Genomic DNA, 21,555 nt, shown 5'->3' with positions numbered 1-21,555 from the left:
AGCAAATTTATATGAATTATAAAGAGGGCAGAGATTTGATAGATTTTATTTTTCTGATTATGAATTTTATTTTTCAGTAAAAAAGGCAGAATTCTTTGAGAAAAATTTCTGTCTTTATTCTTGTACTGGTTGAATGAATGTATGTATGTATATATGCCATTTCCAGTCATTAAAGGCACATGTATGTGTGTGTATATACATATATATGAATACACAAATAGAATGATATGGAAAGATGGCCAAGTTGCATTATTAAATAAAATAACTTGTGGAATTGTATATATGTCATTATTATACCTATATAAAATAAATAAACTGGTGAATATTCTAATGTTAACATTTTAAAGTTCTATACCATGCAACAAGTGTATTTTAATATAGTCTGCCTTTTGGTAGAAGGTTAGTAAGAACTCAATTCAGTATCAGTATCATGAATTACACTTACATATGTTTATATCTTAAAGGATTCTTGATGTCACGAAATCCAGTTTATTTTTTAATTGGTAAAATAGGTATACCATGGTAGTGTTTTTCCAGAATATAGTAAAATAACTATTGCCTCTGCTTAGTACTTTTAAAACTGTGTTGTTTTTTCTTCCTATAAAATAAGAAAAATTTAGAAATTATGCTCAAGCATAAAGTAGTAATCAAAATTAAATATAATCCTACTACCCAGAAATTGCCAAAGTTAAATATTTGATATGCAGAATTAGACTAGTTTCTTTCTGTTCAATGTTTTTTAATTTCCTGTAATTAAGTTTGATACTTTTTTCACAGTATATGTCCTACAAACTTCTTATACAGTTTGTTCCTAGATATTTTGTTTTTTGTTTTGAGTGAGATCTTTCACATTATATTTGAATTGGTCATATTTATTATGTGACTGAGTACTTTGTTTAACCATTTATATTAGTTCTAATAGTACATCTTTTGGTTCCATTAGTTTTTTCAGGATAATAAATTTATCTTACACAAACTACAGTGCATAATGTTTTATAATAAAAGTGATATGTAACATTCTGCTTAAAATTTAAAAATGAATTCTGGATGTTAGAAAAATACTGCTTCAGCTGGACTTTGGCCATAATATTTGAACGAAAACACTTAAAATGTTATGGGATCTTTCATAAGAAAATGTCCAAGATCGGTACCTAGTCAGTAGCAAAAGAACTTTAGTTTCAAAATCTTTCATTATAATACAAGAATCTCTAAAAATGAAGGTTTGTTTTATAATCAATATCATGGCCAACTTTTATTATTGATAAATTAATTTTTTACAATAATTTGATACCACATCCAAGATGTTTCTACATGTATATATTTTTAAAATTTAATTTTATTTTATTTTAAGTGCCAGGATATGTGTGCCGGACATGCAGGTTTGTTACATAGGTAATTGTGTGATGTACGTACAGTTTGCTGCACGTATCAACCCATCACCTAGGTATTAAGCCCCACTTGCGTTAGCTATCTATCCTGATACTCTCCCTCTACTAACCCCCTGATAGGCCATCCTCAGGCCAGTATCCCTGATGAATATTGATGCAAAAATCCTCAATAAAATACTGGCAAACTGAATGCAGCAGCACATCAAAAAGCTTATCCACCACGATCAAGTTGGCTTCAGCCCCAGGATGAAAGACTGGTTCAACGAATTAATAAACGTAATTCATCACATAAACAGAACTAAAGACAAAACCGGATGATTATCTCAACAGACACAGAAAAGGCCTTCGATAAAATTCAACATCCATCCATGTTAAAAACTCTTAACAAACTATGTATTGATGAAACATACCTTAAAATAGTAAGAGCCATTTATGACAAACCCATAGCTAATATCATACTGAATGGGCAAAAGCTGGAAGAATTCCTCTGGAAAACTGGCACAAGACAAGGATGCCCTCTCCCACCATTCCTGTTCAACATAGTATTGGAAGTTCTGACCAGGGCAATCAGGCATGAGAAATATATAAAGAAATAAAGAGTATTCAAATAGGAAGAAAGGAAGTAAAACTGTCTGTGTGTGCAGATGACATGATCCTATATCTAGAAAACCCCACTGTCTCAGCCCAAAAGCTTCTTAAGTTGATAAGCAACTTCAGCAAAGTCTGAGAATATAAAATCATTTGCAAAAATCACAAGCATTCCTATATACCAACAATAGACAAGCAGAGAGCCAAATCATGAATAAACTCCCATTCACAATTGCTACAAAGAGAATAAAATACCAGGAATACAGCTAACCATGGAATTGAAGGACCTCTTCAAGGAGAACTACAAACCACTGCTCAAGGAAATAAGAGAGGACACAAACAAATGGAAAAACATTCCATGCTCATGGGTAGGAGGAATCAATATCGTGAAAATGGCCATACTGCCCGAAGTAATTTATAGATTCAACGCTATTCCCATTAAACTACCATTGAATTCTTCACAGAATTAGAAAAAAAAAAAAACTACTTTAAACTTCATATGGAACAAAAGAAGAGCCCGTATAGCCAAAACAATACTATTTCTACATATTGGTATTGTTTTTAACATCATTTCGCCTGGCCGAATCCCCACTGTGGAAAACTCACTGTCATGGGGTGATTGACTAGTCTACATATTTATAATCAGTTTAGAGTTTACAAGTTATCCCTATGTAGTACAACCTTAAGCCTAAATAAAATTGACTTTTTCCTTCCTCAGTGTATTAAAAAAAGATTTTCTCAGAAAAGAGAAGAATAAGAATATTAACAGTGTTAAAAACCTGCCTCCTTATATAAATGATGTCTCTCATTTTTTCACATCTCTAAAGAAGTCCTGATTTTCCCTGTAGAGACTGGTCATAAATAGACAAGTAAATGGCTTCGTTTATTTATCTGTTTTACAAAAGTTTAGATTCTCCGTCAACTCTGTAATAATTAACTTTTTGCTAAAATGTTTTTCAACCTTCTGGCTATTGTGACACTGTCATTCTATTATATATCAAAGTGTTCTTCCTATGCTATAAGAAATTTCTTACAAAAATATTTTCCATAATTGAGTAGCTCTGAAAGCTTTAACATTTTGATAACATTCATAAGCAGTTTCTAAACTGTCATATAATGTGAATATGGAATAATTTCTAAAACTAACTGTTCTTAAGTTATTTAACATAAAAAATTCTGTTCAAGTAGCAGTTACTCAGCCAAAAGCATTTTAACTGCAGGCTGAAGTAGCCACTTTGAATTTCTCACTAGTAAGCATAAAATTGAAATTGTCTGGATGATGTATACTTGTTTGGGAATCAGGAAATATTCGTTTTAATACAGTTTCATAAATCCCTTATCTGAAATATGTGGAGCTAGATATTTTTTAGGTTTTTCAGATTTTTAGAAATGGGATAAAGAACATATGCCCATTATTTTTTGAAACCCCATTGGGGCACCGGCATTATCCCATAATTAAACAGATTAATATTTTTACATAAATGTATGAAGGTTCACATTAATAGTGTAAACTTCAGTTTGGGTCAGGTTTGCCACCAAATGATTGCAGCTCAGGTTGGGTTTGGCCACCATATTAATTATGAAATAAACCTTCATTTTCAGAGATTTTTGTATTATAATGTGAGATTTTGAAACTGAAAGTTCTGCTACTGACTTAGGTGTATAATTTTGGTCATTTTTGTGAGCCTCAATCATCTCAAGTGCTAAAATGAGACCTGAACTAAGTAAATTACTTGTGAACTTTGCAGATTCTAAGTCTGAATGCCTAATCATTTCTCTCATGTAAGAAACATTACAATGAAATCAGTTTTATAATACCTCAGCTTAGTAACTCTTTAGTTCACAGGCCCTCAACATTTTTGGAAGGCAAGTATAAATTATACGTGATTTATATATAAAGATTAGAGTATGCAGGTCAGGAAGTATTTCCACTTGGTCTTCTAAATAGTTGGAAAAAAATGAGGTTTCCAGTTCATGAAGACAGATTTGGCTACAACTTTGATTTCCAGAATATATTCTAATGTCAGATTTCTTATGGCCATAATTAAAATTTGAAGTATATAGAGATGGTGAGAAACATTTTATGGCTTGCATGGTTTTCTTCTGAAAACCAGGAGGAACAAGTTAGGGAGGGTTAGACCAAGGTAGCCAAAAGGGAATCTGCAAAACCCTATTTTGTTTCAGAACCTCAATGTTTGAGTCTCAATGCCAAGAAAAATGAGGCCTAAATCTAAAGGGGCTGGCTGTCCAATGAAAGAAAACTATACAACTGAACAATAAGAGGACAGGGGAGGTCTCCTATGAGATAAAGATGGCAAACTTGGACAGCTAAGCTATGGGTGGCAGAATTAAATGAAAACTAGGGAGGGGACGCAATAGGCCTGAGCTGGCAAACCAGCATAGATTTATTTCTGGAGGCTTGCTTTTTCTGGTATATTTGAAAAGGAAATAGGTATATTTGATTATCTTTGGGTGTGGAATGCTCTTCAGTTTTTCATATTTTCTGCCACTCCTATGGTCTTGCTCCTTGTCATTTCTCTCCTTTAACTTACTGATGGCTGCTGAATGCATTTACATTTGCCACTCCTGTCTGTAGATTATACTCTTAAAGCAGATTAAAATAAATGGGAGGGCTATGGTAGTGACAGGGAGGCTATAGTAAGCACTTAGGAATTCTTGGGGAGTTTCCAAAAGTCATGGACCTTAACTATCTTCTCCTCCATTTAAGAAGGTTTAGGTTACTGAAAGGGCCACTAGACATGGGTAGTTCAACCTAGTGGATATGGAACACAAACTTTTGAAAAGTGAGTACTGTTATTTAAAGAGCCACCTGAAGAGTGTGGAGTGGAAGATGTTTAGCAGGCATCTATACCTGTGAAAGGGAGAAGAAGGAAGTGGGATTGGACAGATGAAGACAACAACTTCAATGCAGGTCCAACAAACTCTAGGCCAGCGTGGCAGAAAGCTCTGGAGCAAATATTACATATCAGAGTGTCCTACATTGGGCCCAAATAGCCTTACACCCCTGCCTTGCTCAGTCACTTGGTATGGGCTGCCCCAGAAAGCATATACCTTTGGCCAAGGCTTTTCTCTGCAGCTGAGTCCTACCCTGAAGTGGGTGATGCTAGAGGCTATCTGCAGACTGCATTCCCACAGCAAGGCAGTGAGTCCTTTGATCTGGCTGGTGCATCTCTATATCTTTCTCTTTTTTTTTTTTGTCTTTTATATGTTTATTGGCTATTTGGGTGTCTTTTTTCATGAATTACTTGTTCAAATCTTTTTTTTTTTTAATATACTTTGAGTTCTAGAGTACATGTGCACGATATGCAGGTTTGTTACATATGTATACATGTGCCATGTTGGTGTGCTGCACCCATCAACTCATCAGCACCCATCAACTCGTATCAGGTATAACTCCCAGTGCCATCCCTCCCCCGCCCTCCCCATAATAGGCCCTGGTGTGTGATGTTCCCCTTCCTATGTCCAAATGATCTCATTGTTTAATTCCCACCTATGAGTGAGAACATGCCGTGTTTGGTTTTCTGTTCTTGCGATAGTTTGCTGAGAATGATGGTTTCCAGCTGCATCCATGTCCCTACAAAGGACACGAACTCATCCTCTTTTATGGCTGCATAGTATTCCATGGTGTATATGTGCCACATTTTCTTAATCCAATCTGTCACTGATGGACATTTGGGTTGATTCCAAGTCTTTGCTATTGTGAATAATGCCGCAGTAAACATACATGTGCATGTGTCTTTATAGCAGCATGACTTATAATCCTTTGGGTATATACCCAGTAATGGGATGGCTAGGTCATATGGTACTTCTAGTTCTAGATCCTTGAGGAATCGCCAGACTGTTTTCCATAATGGTTGAACTAGTTTACAATCCCACCAACAGTGTAAAAGTGTTCCTGTTTCTCCACATCCTCTCCAGCACCTGTTGTTTCCTGAATTTTAATGATCGTCATTCTAACTGGTGTGAGATGGTATCTCATTGTGGTTTTGATTTGCATTTCTCTGATAGCCAGTGATGACAAGCATTTTTTCATGTGTCTGTTGGCTGTATGAATGTTTTCTTTTGAGAAATGTCTGTTCATATCCTTTGCCCACTTTTTGATGGGGTTGTTTGTTTTTTTCTTGTAAATTTGTTTGAGTTCTTTGTAGGTTCTGGATATTAGCCCTTTGTCAGATGAGTAGATTGCAAAAATGTTCTCCCATTCTGTAGGTTGCCTGTTCACTCTGGTGGTAGTTTCTTTTGCTGAACAGAAGCTCTTTAGTTTAATTAGATCCCATTTGTCAGTTTTGGCTTTTGTTGCCATTGCTTTTGGTGTTTTAGACATGAAGTCCTTGCCCATGCCTATGTCCTGAATGATATTACCTAGGTTTTCTTCTAGGGTTTTTATGGTGTTAGGTCTAACATTTAAGTCTCTAATCCATCCTGAATTACTTTTCATATAAGGAGTAAGGAAAGGATCCAGTTTCAGCTTTCTACTTATGGCTAGCCAATTTTCCCAGCACCATTTATTAAATAGGGAATCCTTTCCCCATTTCTTGTTTTTCTCAGGTTTGTCAAAGATCAGATGGCTGTAGATGTGTGGTATTATTTCTGAGGGCTCTGTTCTGTTCCATTGGTCTATATCTCTGTTTTGGTACCAGTACCATGCTGTTTTGGTTACTGCAGACTTGTAGTATAGTTTGAGGTCAGGTAGCGTGATGCCTCCAGCTTTGTTCTTTTGACTTAGGATTGTCTTGGCAATGCAGGCTCTTTTTTGGTTCCATATGAACTTTAAAGAAGTTTTTTCCAATTCTGTGAAGAAAGTCATTGGTAGCTTGATGGGGATGGCATTGAATCTATAAATTACCTTGGGCAGTATGGCCATTTTCACTATATTGATTCTTCCTGTCCATGAGCATGGTATGTTCTTCTATTTGTTTGTGTCCTCTTTTATTTCACTGAGCAGTGCTTTGTAATTCTCCTTGAAGAGGTCCTTTACATCCCTTGAAAGTTGGATTCCTAGGTATTTTATTCTCTTTGAAGCTATTGTAAATGGAAGTTCATTCATGATTTGGCTCTCTGTCTGTTACTGGTGTATAAGAATGCTTGTGATTTTTGCACATTGATTTTGTATCCTGAGACTTTGGTGAAGTTGCTTATCAGCTTAAGGAGATTTTGGGCTGAGATGATGGGGTTTGCTAAATATATAATCATGTCATCTGCAAACAGAGACAATTTGACTTCTTCTTTTCCTAACTGAATACCCTTTATTTCTTTCTCTTGCCTGATTGCCCTAGCCAGAACTTCCAACACTGTTGAATAGGAGTGGTGAGAGAGGGCATCCCTGTCTTGTGCCAGTTTTAAAGGGAATGCTTCCAGTTTTTGCCCATTCAGTATGATATTGGCTGTGGGTTTGTCATAAATAGCTCCTATTATTTTGAGATACATTCCATCAATACCAAATTTATTGAGAGTTTTTAGCATGAAGGGCTATTGAATTTTGTCAAAGACCTTTTCTGCATCTATTGAGATAATCATGTGGTTTTTGTCTTTGGTTCTGTTTATATGCTGGATTATGTTTATTGATTTGCATATGTTGAACCAGCCTTGCATCCCAGGGATGAAGCCCGCTTGATCATGGTGGATAAGCTTTTTGATGTGCTGCTGGATTCGGTTTGCCAGTATTTTATTGAGGATTTTTGCATCGATGTTCATCAGGGATATTGGTCTAAAATTCTCTTTTTTGGTTGTGTCTCTGCCAAGCTTTGGTATCGGGATGATGTTGGCCTCATAAAATGAGTTAGGGGGGATTCCCTCTTTTTCTATTGATTGGAATAGTTTCAGAAGGAATAGTACCAGCTCCTCCTTGTACCTCTGGTAGAATCTGGCTGTGAATCCGTCTGGTCCTGGACTTTTTTTGGTTGGTAAGCTATTAATTATTGCCTCAATTTCAGAGCCTGCAATTGGCCTATTCAGGGATTCAACTTCTTCCTGGTTTAGTCTTGGGAAAGTGTATGTGTCCAGGAAATTATCCATTTCCTCTAGGTTTTCTAGTTTATCTGCGTAGAGGTGTTTATAGTATTCTCTGATGGTAGTTTGTATTTCTGTGGGGTCGGTGGTGATATCCCCTTTATCAATTTTTATTGCGTCTATTTGATTCTTCTCTCTTTTCTTCTTTATTAGTCTTGGTAGCAGTCTATCAATTTTGTTGATCTTTTCAAAAAACCAACGCCTGGATTCATTGAGTATTTGGAGGGTTTTTTTGTGTGTCTCTATCTCCTTCAGTTCTGCTCTGATCTTAGTTATTTCTTGCCTTCTGCTAGCTTTTGAATGTGTTTCCTCTTGTTTCTCTAGTTCTTTTAATTGTGATGTTAGGGCATCGATTTTAGATCTTTCCTGCCTTCTCTTTTGGGTATTTAGTGCTATAAATTTCCCTCTACACACTACTTTAAATGTGTCCCAGAGATTCTGGTATGTCGTATCTTTGTTCTCATTGGTTTCAAAGAACATCTTTATTTCTGCCTTCATTTTGTTATATACCCAGTAGTCATTCAGGAGGAAGTTGTTCAGTTTCCATGTAGTCTAGCGGTTTTGATTGAATTTCTTAGTCCTGCGTTCTAGTTTGATTGCACTGTGGTCTGAGAGACAGTTTGTTATAATTTCTGTTCTTTTACATTTGCTGAGGAGTGCTTTACTTCCAACTATGTGGTCAATTTTAGAATAAGTGCGATGTGGTGCTAAGAAGGATGTATATTCTGTTGATTTGGGGTGGAGAGTTCTGTAGATGTCTATTAGGTCCGCTCGGTGCAGAGTTGAATTCACTTCCTGGATATCCTTGTTAACTTTCTGTCTCGTTGATCTGCCTAATGTTGACAGTGGGGTTTTGAAGTCTCCCATTATTATTGTATGGGAGTCTAAGTCTCTTTGTAAGTCTCTAAGGACTTGCTTTATGAATCTGGGTGCTCCTGTATTGGGTGCATATATATTTAGTATAGTTAGCTCTTCTTGTTGAATTGATCCCTTTACCATTATGAAATGGCCTTCTTTGTCTCTTTTGATCTTTGTTGGTTTAAAGTCTGTTTTATGAGAGACTAGGATTGCAACCCCTGCTTTTTTTTTTGTTCTCCGTTTGCTTGGTAGATCTTCCTCCATCCCTTTATTTTGAGCCTATGTATGTCTCTGCATGTGAGATGGGTATCCTGATTACAGCAAACTGATGGATCTTGACTCTTTATCCAATTTGCCAGTCTGTGTCTTTTAATTAGACCATTTAGTCCACTTACATTTAAGGTTAATGTTGTTATGTGTGAACTTGATCCTGTCATTGTGTTATTAGGTGGTTATTTTGCTCGTTAGTTGATGCGGTTTCTTCCTAGCATCAATGGTCTTTATGTTTTGGCATGTTTTTGCAATGGCTGGTACCGGTTGTTCCTTTCCATGTTTAGTGCTTCCTTCAGGAGCTCTTGTAGGGCAGGCCTGGTAGTGACAAAATCTCTAAGAATTTGCTTGTCTGTAAAGGATTTTATTTCTCCTTCACTTATGAAAGTTAGTTTGGCTGGATATGAAATTTTGGGTTGAAAATTCTTTTCTTTAAGAATGTTGAATATTGGCCCCCACTCTCTTCTGGCTTGTAGAGTTTCTGCCAAGAGATCTGCTGTTAGTCTGGTGGGCTTCCCTTTGTGGGTAACCCGACCTTTCTCTCTGGCTGCCCTTGACATTTTTTCCTTCATTTCAACTTTGGTGAATCTGACAATTATGTGTCTTGGAGTTGCTCTTCTCGAGGAGTATCTTTCTGTTGTCATCTGTATTTCCTGAATTTGAATGTTGGCCTGCCTGACTAGTTGGGGAAATTCTCCTGAATAATATCCTGCAGAATGTTTTCCAACTTGGTTCCATTTTCCCTGTCACTTTCAGGCACCCCAATCAGACGTAGATTTGGTCTTTTTACATAATCCCATATTTCTTGGAGGCTTTGTTCATTTCTTTTTCCTCTTTTTTCTCTAGACTTCTCTTCTCACTTCATTTCATTCATTTGATCTTCAATCATTGATACTCTTTCTTCCAGTTGATCGAGTCGGTTGTTGAAGCTTGTGCATTTGTCATGTATTTCTTGTGTCAGGGTTTTTATCCCTATCAGTTCGTTTATGGCCTTCTCTGCATTGATTATTCTAGTTATCCATTCTTCCATTCTTTTTTCAATATTAATTTCTTTGTGCTGGGTACATAGTTCCTCCTTTAGCTCTGAGAAGTTTGATCGACTGAAGCCTTCTTCTCTCAGCTTTTCAAAGTCATTCTCCATCCAGCTTTGATCCATTGCTGGCGATGAGCTGTGTTACTTTGAAAGGGGAGATGTGCTCTGATTTTTTGAATTTCCAGCTTTTCTACCCTGCTTTTTCCCCATCTTTGTGGTTTTATCTGCCTTTGGTCTTTGAAGATGGTGACTTACTGATGGGGTTTTGGTGTGGGTGTCCTTTCTGTTAGTTTTCCTTCTAACAGTCAGGACCCTCAGCTGTAGGTCTGTTGGAGACTGCTTGAGGTCCACTCCAGACCCTGTTTGCCTGGTATCAGCAGTGGAGGCTGCAGAAGATAGAATATTGCTGAACAGCAAGAGTTGCTCTCTGATTCTTGCTCTGAAAGCTTCACCTCAGGGGTGTACCCTGCCGTGTGAGGTGTGAGGTGTCGGTCTGCACCTAGTGGGGGATGTCTCCCAGTTAGGCTACTCAGGGGTCAGGGACCCACTTGAGCAGGAAGTCTGTCCGTTCTCAGATCTCAACCTCCATGCCGGGAGATCCACTACTGTCTTCAAAGCTGCCAGACAGGGTCATTTATATCTGCAGAGGTTTCTGCTGCTTTTTGTTTAGCTATGCCCTGTCCCCAGAGGTGGAGTCTACAGAGTCAGGCAGGCCTCCTTGAGCTGCGGTGGGCTCCACCCAGTTTGAGCTTCCTGGCGGCTTTGTTTACCTACTTAAGCCTCAGCAATGGCCGGTGCCCATCCCCCGGCCTCGCTGCTGCCTTGCAGTTAGATCTCAGATTGCTGTGCTAGCAATGAGGGAGGCTCCGTGGGTGTGGGACCCTCTGGGCCAGGTGTGGGATATAATCTCCTGGTGTGCCGTTTGCTAAGACCCTTGGTAAAGTGCAGTATTAGGGTGGGAGTTACCCGATTTTCCAGGTGTTGTATGTCTCATTGTCCCTTGGCTGGGAAAAGGGATTCCCTTCCCCCTTGCACTTCCCAGGTGAGGCAATGCCTTGCCCTCCTTCAGCTCTTGCTGGTCGGGCTGCAGCAGCTGACCAGCACCGATTGTCCGGCACTCGCCATTGAGATGAACCCGGTACCTCAGTTGAAAATGCAGAAATCACCCATCTTCTGTGTCGCTTGCGCTGGGAACTGGAGGCTGGAGCTGTTCCTATTCGGCCATCTTGCTCCGTGTCCCTGCATCTCTATATCTATCAAAAGTGGATAATAGTTGTAATAGAAGTAGTGAATAATTTATTCTTCAATTTAGGTAATTTCTTTCCTCCCAGGAACACAAAATAAAACACATAACAACTTTCTAATAACAAAATTTTTATCAGTCACTGGAACAATCCAGCAGGGGAGAATTAAGAGGGAAAAAATAGGAAAGAGTGGACCAAGAACAAGAAAGGCACAGAAAAACACTAATGGAGGGAGGCTTCTAGGGGCAAGAAAAGCACATTTTAATAAAATAAAAAGCATTATGGCACCCAGTCCTGGGTCTTACTTTTAAAAATACTTCAAGTAACACAGCTTTAAAAACATTTATAAAATAATATTATGAAATTTTAGTTCTCTCTTGTTTCCTTAACAGATATGGAAAAAATGAATCAAAGAGACCGACCCTTCATGACAATTCAGAGAAATGATAGCTCAGGTATTTTTCCTACTTCCAACTCTGTTTTATTATTTGCACTGGATTATGTACTTTTGAAATGATATACAATTGGAATGTTGATTTTTCAAATATTTAAATAATGGAAAGCTTACTTTCTGGTTACGTTGAATGACTGGCCAGTTCCTTACAATGGGTTTGTTTTAATCCTTAACAGTGGTCAGGATACCCTTGCCGCCTTCTCCTCCTTCTCCTTCTCCTTCTCCTTCTTCCTCCTTCTTCCTCCTTCTTCCTCCTTCTTCCTCCTTCTTCCTCCTCCTTCTCCTTCTCCTTCTTCTCCTTCTTCTCCTTCTCCTTCTTCTCCTTCTTCTCCTTCTTCTCCTTCTCCTCCTCCTCCTCCTCCTTCTCCTTCTCCTTCTCCCCCTTCCCCTTCCCCTTCCTCTTCTTCTTCTTTTGTCTTCTTCTCCTTCTTCTTTCTTCTTCTCCTCCTTCTTCTTCTTTCTTCTCCTCCTTCTTTTTCTTTCTTCTCCTCCTTCTTCTTTCTTCTCCTCCTTCTTCTTTCTTCTCCTCCTTCTTCTTCTTTCTTCTCCTCCTTCTTCTTTCTTCTCCTCCTTCTTCTTCTTTCTTCTCCTTCTTCTTCCTTCTTCTCCTTCTTCTTCTTTCTTCTTCTTCTTCTCCTCCTTCTCCTTCTCCTCCTTCTCCTTCTCCTCCTCCTCCTCCTCCTCTTCTTCATCTTCTTCCTCCTCCTCCTCCTCCTCCTTTATGTTCTGGGGAACATGTACAGAACGTGCAGGTTTGTTACATAGGTATACATATGCCATGGTGGTTTGCTGCGCCCAGCAACCCATCCTCTACATTAGGTATAATCTCTTAATGCTATCCCTCCCCTAGCCCCCCAGCCCCCAACAGGCCCCAGTGTGTGATGTTCCCCTTCCTGTGTCCATGTGTTCTTATTGTTCAACTACCACTTATGAGTGAGAACATGTAGTGTTTGGTTTGCTGTTCTTGTGTTAGTTTGCTGAGAGTGATGGTTTCCAGCTTCATCCATATCCCTGCAAAGGACATGAACTCATCCTTTTTTATGGCTGCTTAGCATTCCATGGTGTATATGTGGCACATTTTCTTCAACCAGTCTATCATTGATGAGAATTTGGGTTGGTTCCAAGTATTTGCTATTGTGAACAGTGCCGCAATAAACATACATGTGCATGTGTCTTTATAGTAGAATGATTTATAATCCTCTAGGTATATACCGTATATATAGGTATGGGATTGCTGAATCAAATGGTATTTCTGGTTCTAGATCCTTGAGGAATCACCACACTGTGTTCCACAATGTTTGAACTAATTACAGTCCCACTAACAGTGTAAACGTATTCCTATTTCTCCACATCTTCTCCAGCATGTGTTGTTTCCTGACTTTTTAATGATCACTATTCTAACTGGCATGAGATGGTATCTCACTGTGGTTTTGATTTGTATTTCTCTAATGACCAGAGATGATGAGCTTTTTTTTTTTTTCATATGTTTGTTGGCTGCATAAATGTCTTCTTTTGAGAAATGTCTGTTCATGTCCTTCACCCACTTTTTGATGAGGTTGTTTTTTTCTTGTAAATTTGTTTAAGTTCTTCATTGATTCTGGATATTAGCCCTTTGTCAGATGGATAAATTGCAAAATTTTTCTCCCATTCTGTAGGTTGCCTGTGCACTCTGATGATAGTTTCTTTTGCTATGCGGAAGCTCTATATTTTGATTAGATCCTATTTGTCAATTTTGGCTTTTGTTGCCATTGCTTTTGGTGTTGTAGTCATGAAGTCTTTGCCCATGCCTATGTCCTGAATGGTATTGCCTAGGTTTTCTTCTAGGATTGTTATGGTTTTAGGTATTACATTTAAGTCTTTAATCCATCTTGAGTTAATTTTTGTATAAAGTGTAAGGAAGAGATCCAGTTTCAGTTTTCTGCATATGGCTAGCCAATTTTCCCAACACTATTTATTAAATAGGGAATCCTTTCCCCATTTGCTTGTTTTTTCAGATTTTTCAAAGATCAGATGGCTTTAGATGTGTGGCTTTATTTCTGAGGCCTCTGGTCTGTTCTGTTGGTCTACATATCTTTTTTGGTACCAGTACCATGCTGTTTGGGTTACTGTAGCCTTGTAGTATAGTTCGAAGTCAGGTAGCATGATGCCTGCAGCTTTGTTGTTCTTGCCCAGCATTGTCTTGGCTATGCGGGCTCTTTTTTGGTTCCATAATAGTTTAAAGTATTTTTTTCTGATTCTGTGAAGAAAGTAAATGGTAGCTTGATAGGGATAACATTAAATCTATAAATTACTTTGGGCAGTATGGCCATTTTCACAATATTTATTCTTCCTATCCATGAGCATGGACTATTTTTCCATTTGTTTGTGTCCTCTCTTATTTCCTTGAGTAGTGGTTTGTAGTTCTCTGTGAAGAGGCCCTTCACATCACTTGTAAGTTGTATTCCTAGGTGTTTTACTCTCTTTGTAGCAATTGTGAATGGGAGTTCACTCATGATTTTGTGCTCTATTATTGGTGTATAGGAATGCCTGTGACTTTTGCACATTGATTTTGTATCCTGAGACTTTGCTGAAGTTGCTTATCAGCTTAAGGAGATTTTGGACTGAGATGATGGTGTTTTCTAAATATACAATCATGTCATCTGCAAACAGAGACAATTTAACTTCCTCTCTTCCTATTTGAATACCCTTTATTTCTTTCTCTTGCCTGACTGCCCTGGCCAGAACTTCCAATACTATGTTGAAGTGGAGTGGTGAGAGAGGGCATCCTTGTCTTGTGCCAGCTTTAAAAGGGAATGCTTCCAGTTTTTGCCCATTCAGTATGATATTGGTTGTGGGTTTATCATAAATAGCTCTAATTATTTTGAGATCTGTTCCAGCAATACCTAGTTTATGGAGAGCTTTAGCATGAAGGGCTGTTGAATTTTATCAAAAGCCTTTTCTGCATCTATTGAGATAATCACGTGGTTTTTGTCATTGGTTCTGTTTATGTGATGAATTACGTTTATTGATTTGCATTTTGTTGAACCAGCCTTGCATCCCTGGAATGAAGCCAACTTGATCGTGGTGGATAAGCTTTTTGACATGCTGCTGGATTCGGTTGCCAGTATTTTATCGAGGATTTTTGCATTGATTTTCATCAGGGATATTGGCCTGAAATTTTATTTTTTTGTTGAGTCTCTGCCAGGTTTCGCTATCAGGATGATGATGGCCTTATAAAATGAGTTAGGGAGGATTCCCTCTTTTTTATCGTTTGGAATAGTTTCAGAAGGAATGGTACCAGTTCCTCTTTGTACCTTTGTAGAATTCATCCGTGAATCCATCTGGTCTTGGACTTTTTTTGGTTTGCAAGCTATTAATTACTGCCTCAATTTCAGAACTTTTCAACTTCTTCCTGGTTTCGACTTGGGAGGGTGTATGTGTCCAGGAATTTATACATTTCTTCTAGATTTTCTAGTTCATTTGCATAGAGGTATTTATAGTATTCTCTGATGGTAGTTTGTATTTCTGTGGGATCATTGGTGATATACCCTTTATCAATTTTTATTGTGTCTATTTGATTCTCCTCTTTTTTCTTCTTTATTAGTCTGGCTAGCGGTCTATTTTGTTAGTTTTTTCAAAAAACCACCTCCTGCATTCATGGATTTTTTTGAAGGGTTTTTCTTGTCTCTAGCTCCTTCATTTCTGCTCTGATCTTAGTTATTTCTTGTCTTCTGCTAGCTTTTGAATGTGTTTGCTCTTGCTTCTCTAGTTCTTTTAATTGTGATATTAGGGTGTCAATTTTAGATCTTCTCCATGCTTTCTCTTGTGGGCATTTAGTGAGATAAATTTCCCTCTAAACACTGCTTTAAATGTGTCCCAGAGATTCTGGTACATTGTGTCTTTGTTCTCATTGGTTTCGAAGAACTTATTTATTTCTGCCTTAATTTTGTTACTTACCCAGTAGTCATTCAGGAGCAGGTTGTTCAGTTTCCATGTAGTTGTGTAGTTTTGAGTGAGTATCTTAATCCTGAGTTCTAATCTGATTGCACTGTGATCTAAGAGACTGTTATGATATCCATTCTTTTACATTTGCTGAGGAGTGTTTTACTTCCAACTCTGTGGTCAATTTTAAAGTAAGTGTGATGTGGTGCTGAGAAGAATGTATATTCTGTTGATTTGGGGTGGAGAGTTCCGTAGCTGTCTATTAGGTCTGCTTGGTCCAGAGCTGAGTTCAAGTCCTGAATATCCTTAATTTTCTGTCTTGTTGATCTGTCTAATATTGACTGTGGGGTGTTAAAGTCTCCCATTATTATTGCGTGGGAGTCTGTCTCTTTGTAGGTCTCTAAGAACTTGCTTTATGAATCTGTATTGGGTGCATATATATGTAGGATAGTTAGCTCTTCTTGTTGCTTTGATCTCTTTAGCATTATGTAATGCCCTTCTTTGTCTCTTTTGATCTTTGTTGGTTTAAAATCTGTTATGTCAGAGACTAGGATTGCAACCCCTGCTTTTTTTTTTTCTTTTGCTTTCCATTTGCTTGGTAAATATTCCTCCATCCCTTTATTTTGGGCCTGTGTGTATCTTTGCATATGAGATGGATCTCCTGAATAGAGCACACTGTTGGGTCTTGACTCTTTATTCAGTTTGTCAGTCTGTGTTTTTAATTGGGGGCATTTAGCCCATTTACATTTAAGGTTAGTATTGTTATGTGTGAATTTGATCCTGTCATCATGATGCTAACTGGTTATTTGGTCTGTTAGTTGATGCAGTTTCTTCATAGTGCCGATGGTCTTTACAATTTGGTATGTTTTTGCAGTGGCTGGTACCAGTTGTTCCTTTCTGTATTTAGTGCTTCCTTCAGGAGCTCTTGTAAGGCAGTCCTGGTGGTGACAAAATCTCTCAGCATTTGCTCGTCTGTAAAGGATTTTATTTCTCCTTCATTTATGAAGCTTAGTTTGGCCGGATATGAAATTCTGGGTTGAAAATCTTTTCTTTAAGAATGTTGAATATTGGCCCCCACTGTCTTCTGGCTTGTAGGGTTTCTGCAGAGAGATCCACTGTTAGTCTGATGGGCTTCCCTTTGTGGGTAACCGAACCTTTCTCTCTGGCTGCCCTTAACATTTTTTCCTTCATTTCAACCTTGGTGAATCTGACAATTATGTGTCTTGGGGTTGCTCTTCTGGAGGAGTATCTTTGTGTTGTTGTCTGTATTTCCTGAATTTGAGTGTTGGCCTGTCTTACTTGGTTGGGGAAGTTCTCCTGGATAACATCCTGAAGAGTGTTTTCCAACTTGGTTCCATTCTCTCTGTCACTTTCAGGTACACCAATCAAACATAGGTTTGGTCTTTTCACATAGTCCCATATTTCTTGGTGGCTTTGTTTGTTCCTTTTCATTCTCTTTTCTCTAATCTTATCTTCATATTTTATTTCATTAAGTTGATATTCAACCTCTGATATCCTTCTTTCTGCTTGATCCATTTAGCTGTTGATACTTGTGTATGCTTCATGAAGTTCTTGTGCTGTGTTTTTCAGCTCCATCAGATCATTTATGTTCTTCTCTAAACTGGTTATTCTAGTTAGCAGTTTGACTAATTTTTTTCAAGGTTCTTAGCTTCGTTGAATGAGGTTAGAACATGCTCCTTTAGCTTGGGGGAGTTTGTTATTACCCATCTTCTGAAACCTACTTCTGTCAATTTGTCAAATTCATTTTCCATCCAGTTTTGTTCCCTTGCTGGTGAGGTGTTGTGATCCTTTGGAGGGGAAGAGGCATTCTGGTTTTTGGAATTTTCAGCCTTTTGGCACTGGCTTCTCCCCACCTTTGTGGATTTGTCTATTTTTGGTCTTTGATGTTGGTGACCTTTGGCTGGGGTTTCTTTTTTGTTGATGTTGATGCTATTCCTTTCTGTTCATTAGTTTTCCTTCTAACAGTCAGACCCCTCTGCTGCAGGTCTGCTGGAGTTTGCTGGAGGTCCACTCCACACCCTGTTTACCTGGGTATCACCAGTGGAGGCTGCAGAACAGCAAAGGTTGCTGCCTGTTCCTTCCTCTGGAAGCTTTGTCCCAGAGGGGCACCCGCCAGATGCCAGCTGGAGCTCTCCTGTATGAGGTGTCTGTCTGCCCCTTCTGGGAGGTGTGTCCCAGTCAGAAGACATGCGGGTCAGGGACCCAGTTGAGGAGGCAGTCTCACCCCTAGCAGAGCTCGAACACTGTGCTTGGAGATCCGCTGCAAGGAGCTGACAGGCAGGGAAGTCTAAGTTTGGTGAAGCTGCACTCACAGCCGCCCGCCCCTTCCTCCAGGTGCTCTGTCTCAGGGTGATGGGAGTTTTATCTATAAGCCCCTGACTGAGGCTGCTGCCTATTTTTCAGAGATGCCCTGCCCAGAGAGGAGGAATCTAGAGAGGTAGTCTGTCTACAGCAGCTTTGCTGAGCTGCAGAGGGCTCTGCCCAGTTGGAACTTCCCTGTGGCTTTGTTTACACTGTGAGAGGGAAATCACCTACTCAAGCCTCAGTAATGGTAGACACCCCTACCCCCACCAAGCTCAATCATTCCTGGTCAACTTCAGACTGCTATGCTGGCAGCGGGAATTTCAAGCCAGTGGTTCTCAGCTTGCTGGGCTCCATGTGGGTGGGATCCACAGAGCTAGACCACTTGGCTCCCTGGCTTCAGCCCCCTTTCCAGGGGAGTGAACGGTTCTGTCTCACTGGCATTCCAGGCACCACTAGGGTATGAAAAAACTCCTGCAGCTAGCTCGGTGTCTGCTGAAATGGCTGCCCGGTTTTGTGCTTGAAACCCAGGGCCCTGGTGGCATAGGCATTCAAGGGAATCTCCTGGTCTGTGGGTTGCAAAGACCATGGGAAAAGCATAGTATTTGGGCTGGGGTGCACCATTCCTCATGTCACAGTCCCTCATGATTTCCCTTGGCTAGGGGAGGGAGTTCCCCAACTCCTTGTGCTTCCTGGGTGAGGTGACACCCCACTGTGCTTCGGCTTGCTGTCCATGGGCTGCACCCACTGTCTAACCAGTCCCAGTGAGATGAGCCAGGTACCTCAGTTGGAAATGCAGAAATCACCCACCTTCTGCATTGATCTAGCTGGGCACTGCAGACTAGAGCTCTTCCTATTTGGCCATCTTGCCAGGTCTCCCTACCCTTGCTTTCTTTCACTGTGATTGGCCTAAAATCATTTGAGAGCTTTCTATAGTCATGTGATCCATGATTTACTTAATAAATCCTAATTACTTTATATGACACAGATGAATTATTCATATAATTGAGGTGGAAGTACATGTTTTGTTTGAGTTACTCAAGTTATTGTATATTTTATGCTACTTGAACTTAGAGTAACCCTTGCTTGTGTTTTGCTTTATCCAAATGGCTCATATCATACCGGACTAGGACATTGTATGTATTTGGGTGTAGATTATTCAAACATCTTACATGGTTTTAATATTTTTCAATGTATTAAACTTTTGGCTTTCAGTTTCAACCTTTTTTCAAATTTAATTAAAATTATTTTGATTTTTCTAAGTTAAAAATGCATCTATGATTGAAAAATCTATTTATATAATTTGATTTATAATGATGTGATACTTAATATTCACAGTTGATGTCTATCACATTTTAAATAAAAAGAATGGGTTAACAGTCATCATACGTTGTAGCTTGGCATTATAATTTTCTAAAATCTTCAATATACAGTACTAATTTAGCTGAAAGCATTCCCTCTGTACCCTTTCAGAAGTAATGTTGTGCAAGAAATAAAGGGGCTATATTATAATAATTTCTAGAAATAGAGGCCTCAAATATATTATCAATATTGTAATATATTATTTCTTGTGTTTGCTTAAAAATATTTAAAAATAAGATCTGAAGTTGACATGTTGCCCTAATTATATTTTGACTTCCAATAACATGATATTCTTTCTTTGTCATTTTTCTATTTTTATACCTAATAGATCATCTGGTATTGCATATGAAAAATGAGATGAGAAACACCAAGTACAAACCAGTAGACTATCAACAATTGCGTGTATTAACTGAAGCAAAGAAATTAGCTTCTGCCTCTGCAGAGCTAAAGGTTAGAAGTTATGTGTATATGTGTTTTTCTAGTTTTAGAAAATTCAATTGCTAGAAAGTATTTACAATGTAAATGTGAAAATAAATGACATTCCAAATAGTTGTTAGAAACTCCCAAATAGTAATAATAGTGAATAGCAGCTAACATTTATTGAATGCTCTCAGACACCATTATATAGTTTACATGCATTCATTACCCATTTAATGTTCAGAACAACTCTTTGAGGTCTGAATTCAACTTTATTTTTTGAAAGACAGTTATTTTATTAGCTTTCAACAACTTCCAACTTAATCTGAAGAATAAAAATTGTTAGTAATTACCAGCTGCTGACTATTATCTGATTAAGGCTCCTTCTCCAACACTATACAAATATGTCCTCAGGTGCTCTCTTTTCTAGAATTCCGTTTTTGGCTTAAAGATATGTTCCAAGCCAGGGTGAACCTAGGCTAGATTTGAAACGAGATTATGTGCAAGTGATTTTGCACAATATTTTAGGACCATGTATAGTTTAGGATTACTCACACAGTATGATTCTTTCTTGTGGAAATAATAGAGTTCATTGAAAACAGTATTTTCATTACTTGGCTGCAGTAAAAACAGGTTAGGTGAAGCAACTTGTTACATAATTTGCATGTTGTTTGTATTAATAATTTTCATGGTTTGTTCATTTTGCCTTTTATTGTTAATATCTTTTTTTATAGAAGGCAATTGTTATGATTTCAAAGCACATTTGATACTCTATTCTGGAGAGATTACCATATATTCATGGGCTATATCTCCTCCAACTAAGGCAACCACTTAAAAGCCAGGGCATTATTTATGGTCTATATAACTTTAAAATAAGTTAATGTTATGGGAACATTCAAAGAAATTTTGTGGTAAAGTCACTTATATTACTATTATCCTAACAAAACTTTTCATATTCCTGACTTCTGTTTATTGTACACGTATATATAAACATATACGTGTTACACATTTTACACATTTTATTTTATTTTTCCCATGATAAGCATAGACACGTTTTATTTTTCCCATGATAAGCATAGACATGAAATCATGTACACTTTTATCCCTAACAGTCTGTCACATAATCTTTTAAATATTTAATTGTTCAAGCCAGTACATATTTATTATGTGTCTACTATTTGCCTTGAAGATACAATGGTAAGCAAAATACAGCCCTTGCCTTTATGAAATTTACTGTTTGCTGGGGGAGGGAGAGGAGTCAGTGTTTATCAAATAAGCCTGGAAGTAAAATTATCCAAAGTATAAACTGCAATAAAAACCATGCTGTCTGGTGTATAATAGGATTTGATCTTTACTGAGTGGTTAGGGAAGGCTTTTCTGAGGAAGGGATATTGGAATTGGGATCTCAAGGCCAATAAAGTACAAAGTTACAATGAGATAGGAAGAATCAGTTCTGGTGTTCTATTGCACAGTAGGGTGAGGATGAATAACAGTAAGGTATTGTATGTTACAAAACAGAAGAGAGGCTGTTGAATATACTCCCCACAAAAAAAATGATAAATGCATGTGACGATGGCTGTGCTAAATACCCTGATTTAATGTATATTTTTATATAACATATATATGTATCAAAACATCAAATTGTGCCCATAAATATGCACAATTACA

The 21,555-nt window shown here is 38.1% G+C and overlaps 1 protein-coding gene across 7 annotated transcripts in view; it reads left to right on the top strand.

Annotated features, from left to right (window-relative positions):
• Positions 1-21,555, top strand: part of LOC105493206 (coiled-coil domain containing 148) — a 285,928-nt gene that overhangs the window by 83,468 nt on the left and 180,905 nt on the right. For 6 of the 7 annotated variants that reach the window (XR_011609794.1, XM_071072801.1, XM_011760724.3 and 3 more), the window contains exons 2-3: positions 11,804-11,866; positions 19,799-19,920. Coding sequence is in view for 6 of the 7 variants with exons in the window: in XM_071072801.1 (XP_070928902.1) it covers positions 11,804-11,866; positions 19,799-19,920 (185 nt within the window). In the remaining variant the exon portion in view is untranslated. The remainder of the gene's footprint in view (positions 1-11,803; positions 11,867-19,798; positions 19,921-21,555) is intronic. The other variant, XM_071072803.1, reaches the window with a different exon arrangement.

Source organism: Macaca nemestrina, chromosome 11 (genome assembly GCF_043159975.1).
Source record: "Macaca nemestrina isolate mMacNem1 chromosome 11, mMacNem.hap1, whole genome shotgun sequence".
Classification (NCBI taxonomy): Eukaryota; Metazoa; Chordata; class Mammalia; order Primates; family Cercopithecidae; genus Macaca; species Macaca nemestrina.
Note: the sequence above shows the minus strand (reverse complement) of the source record. Positions and strands in the feature narration are given on the sequence as shown.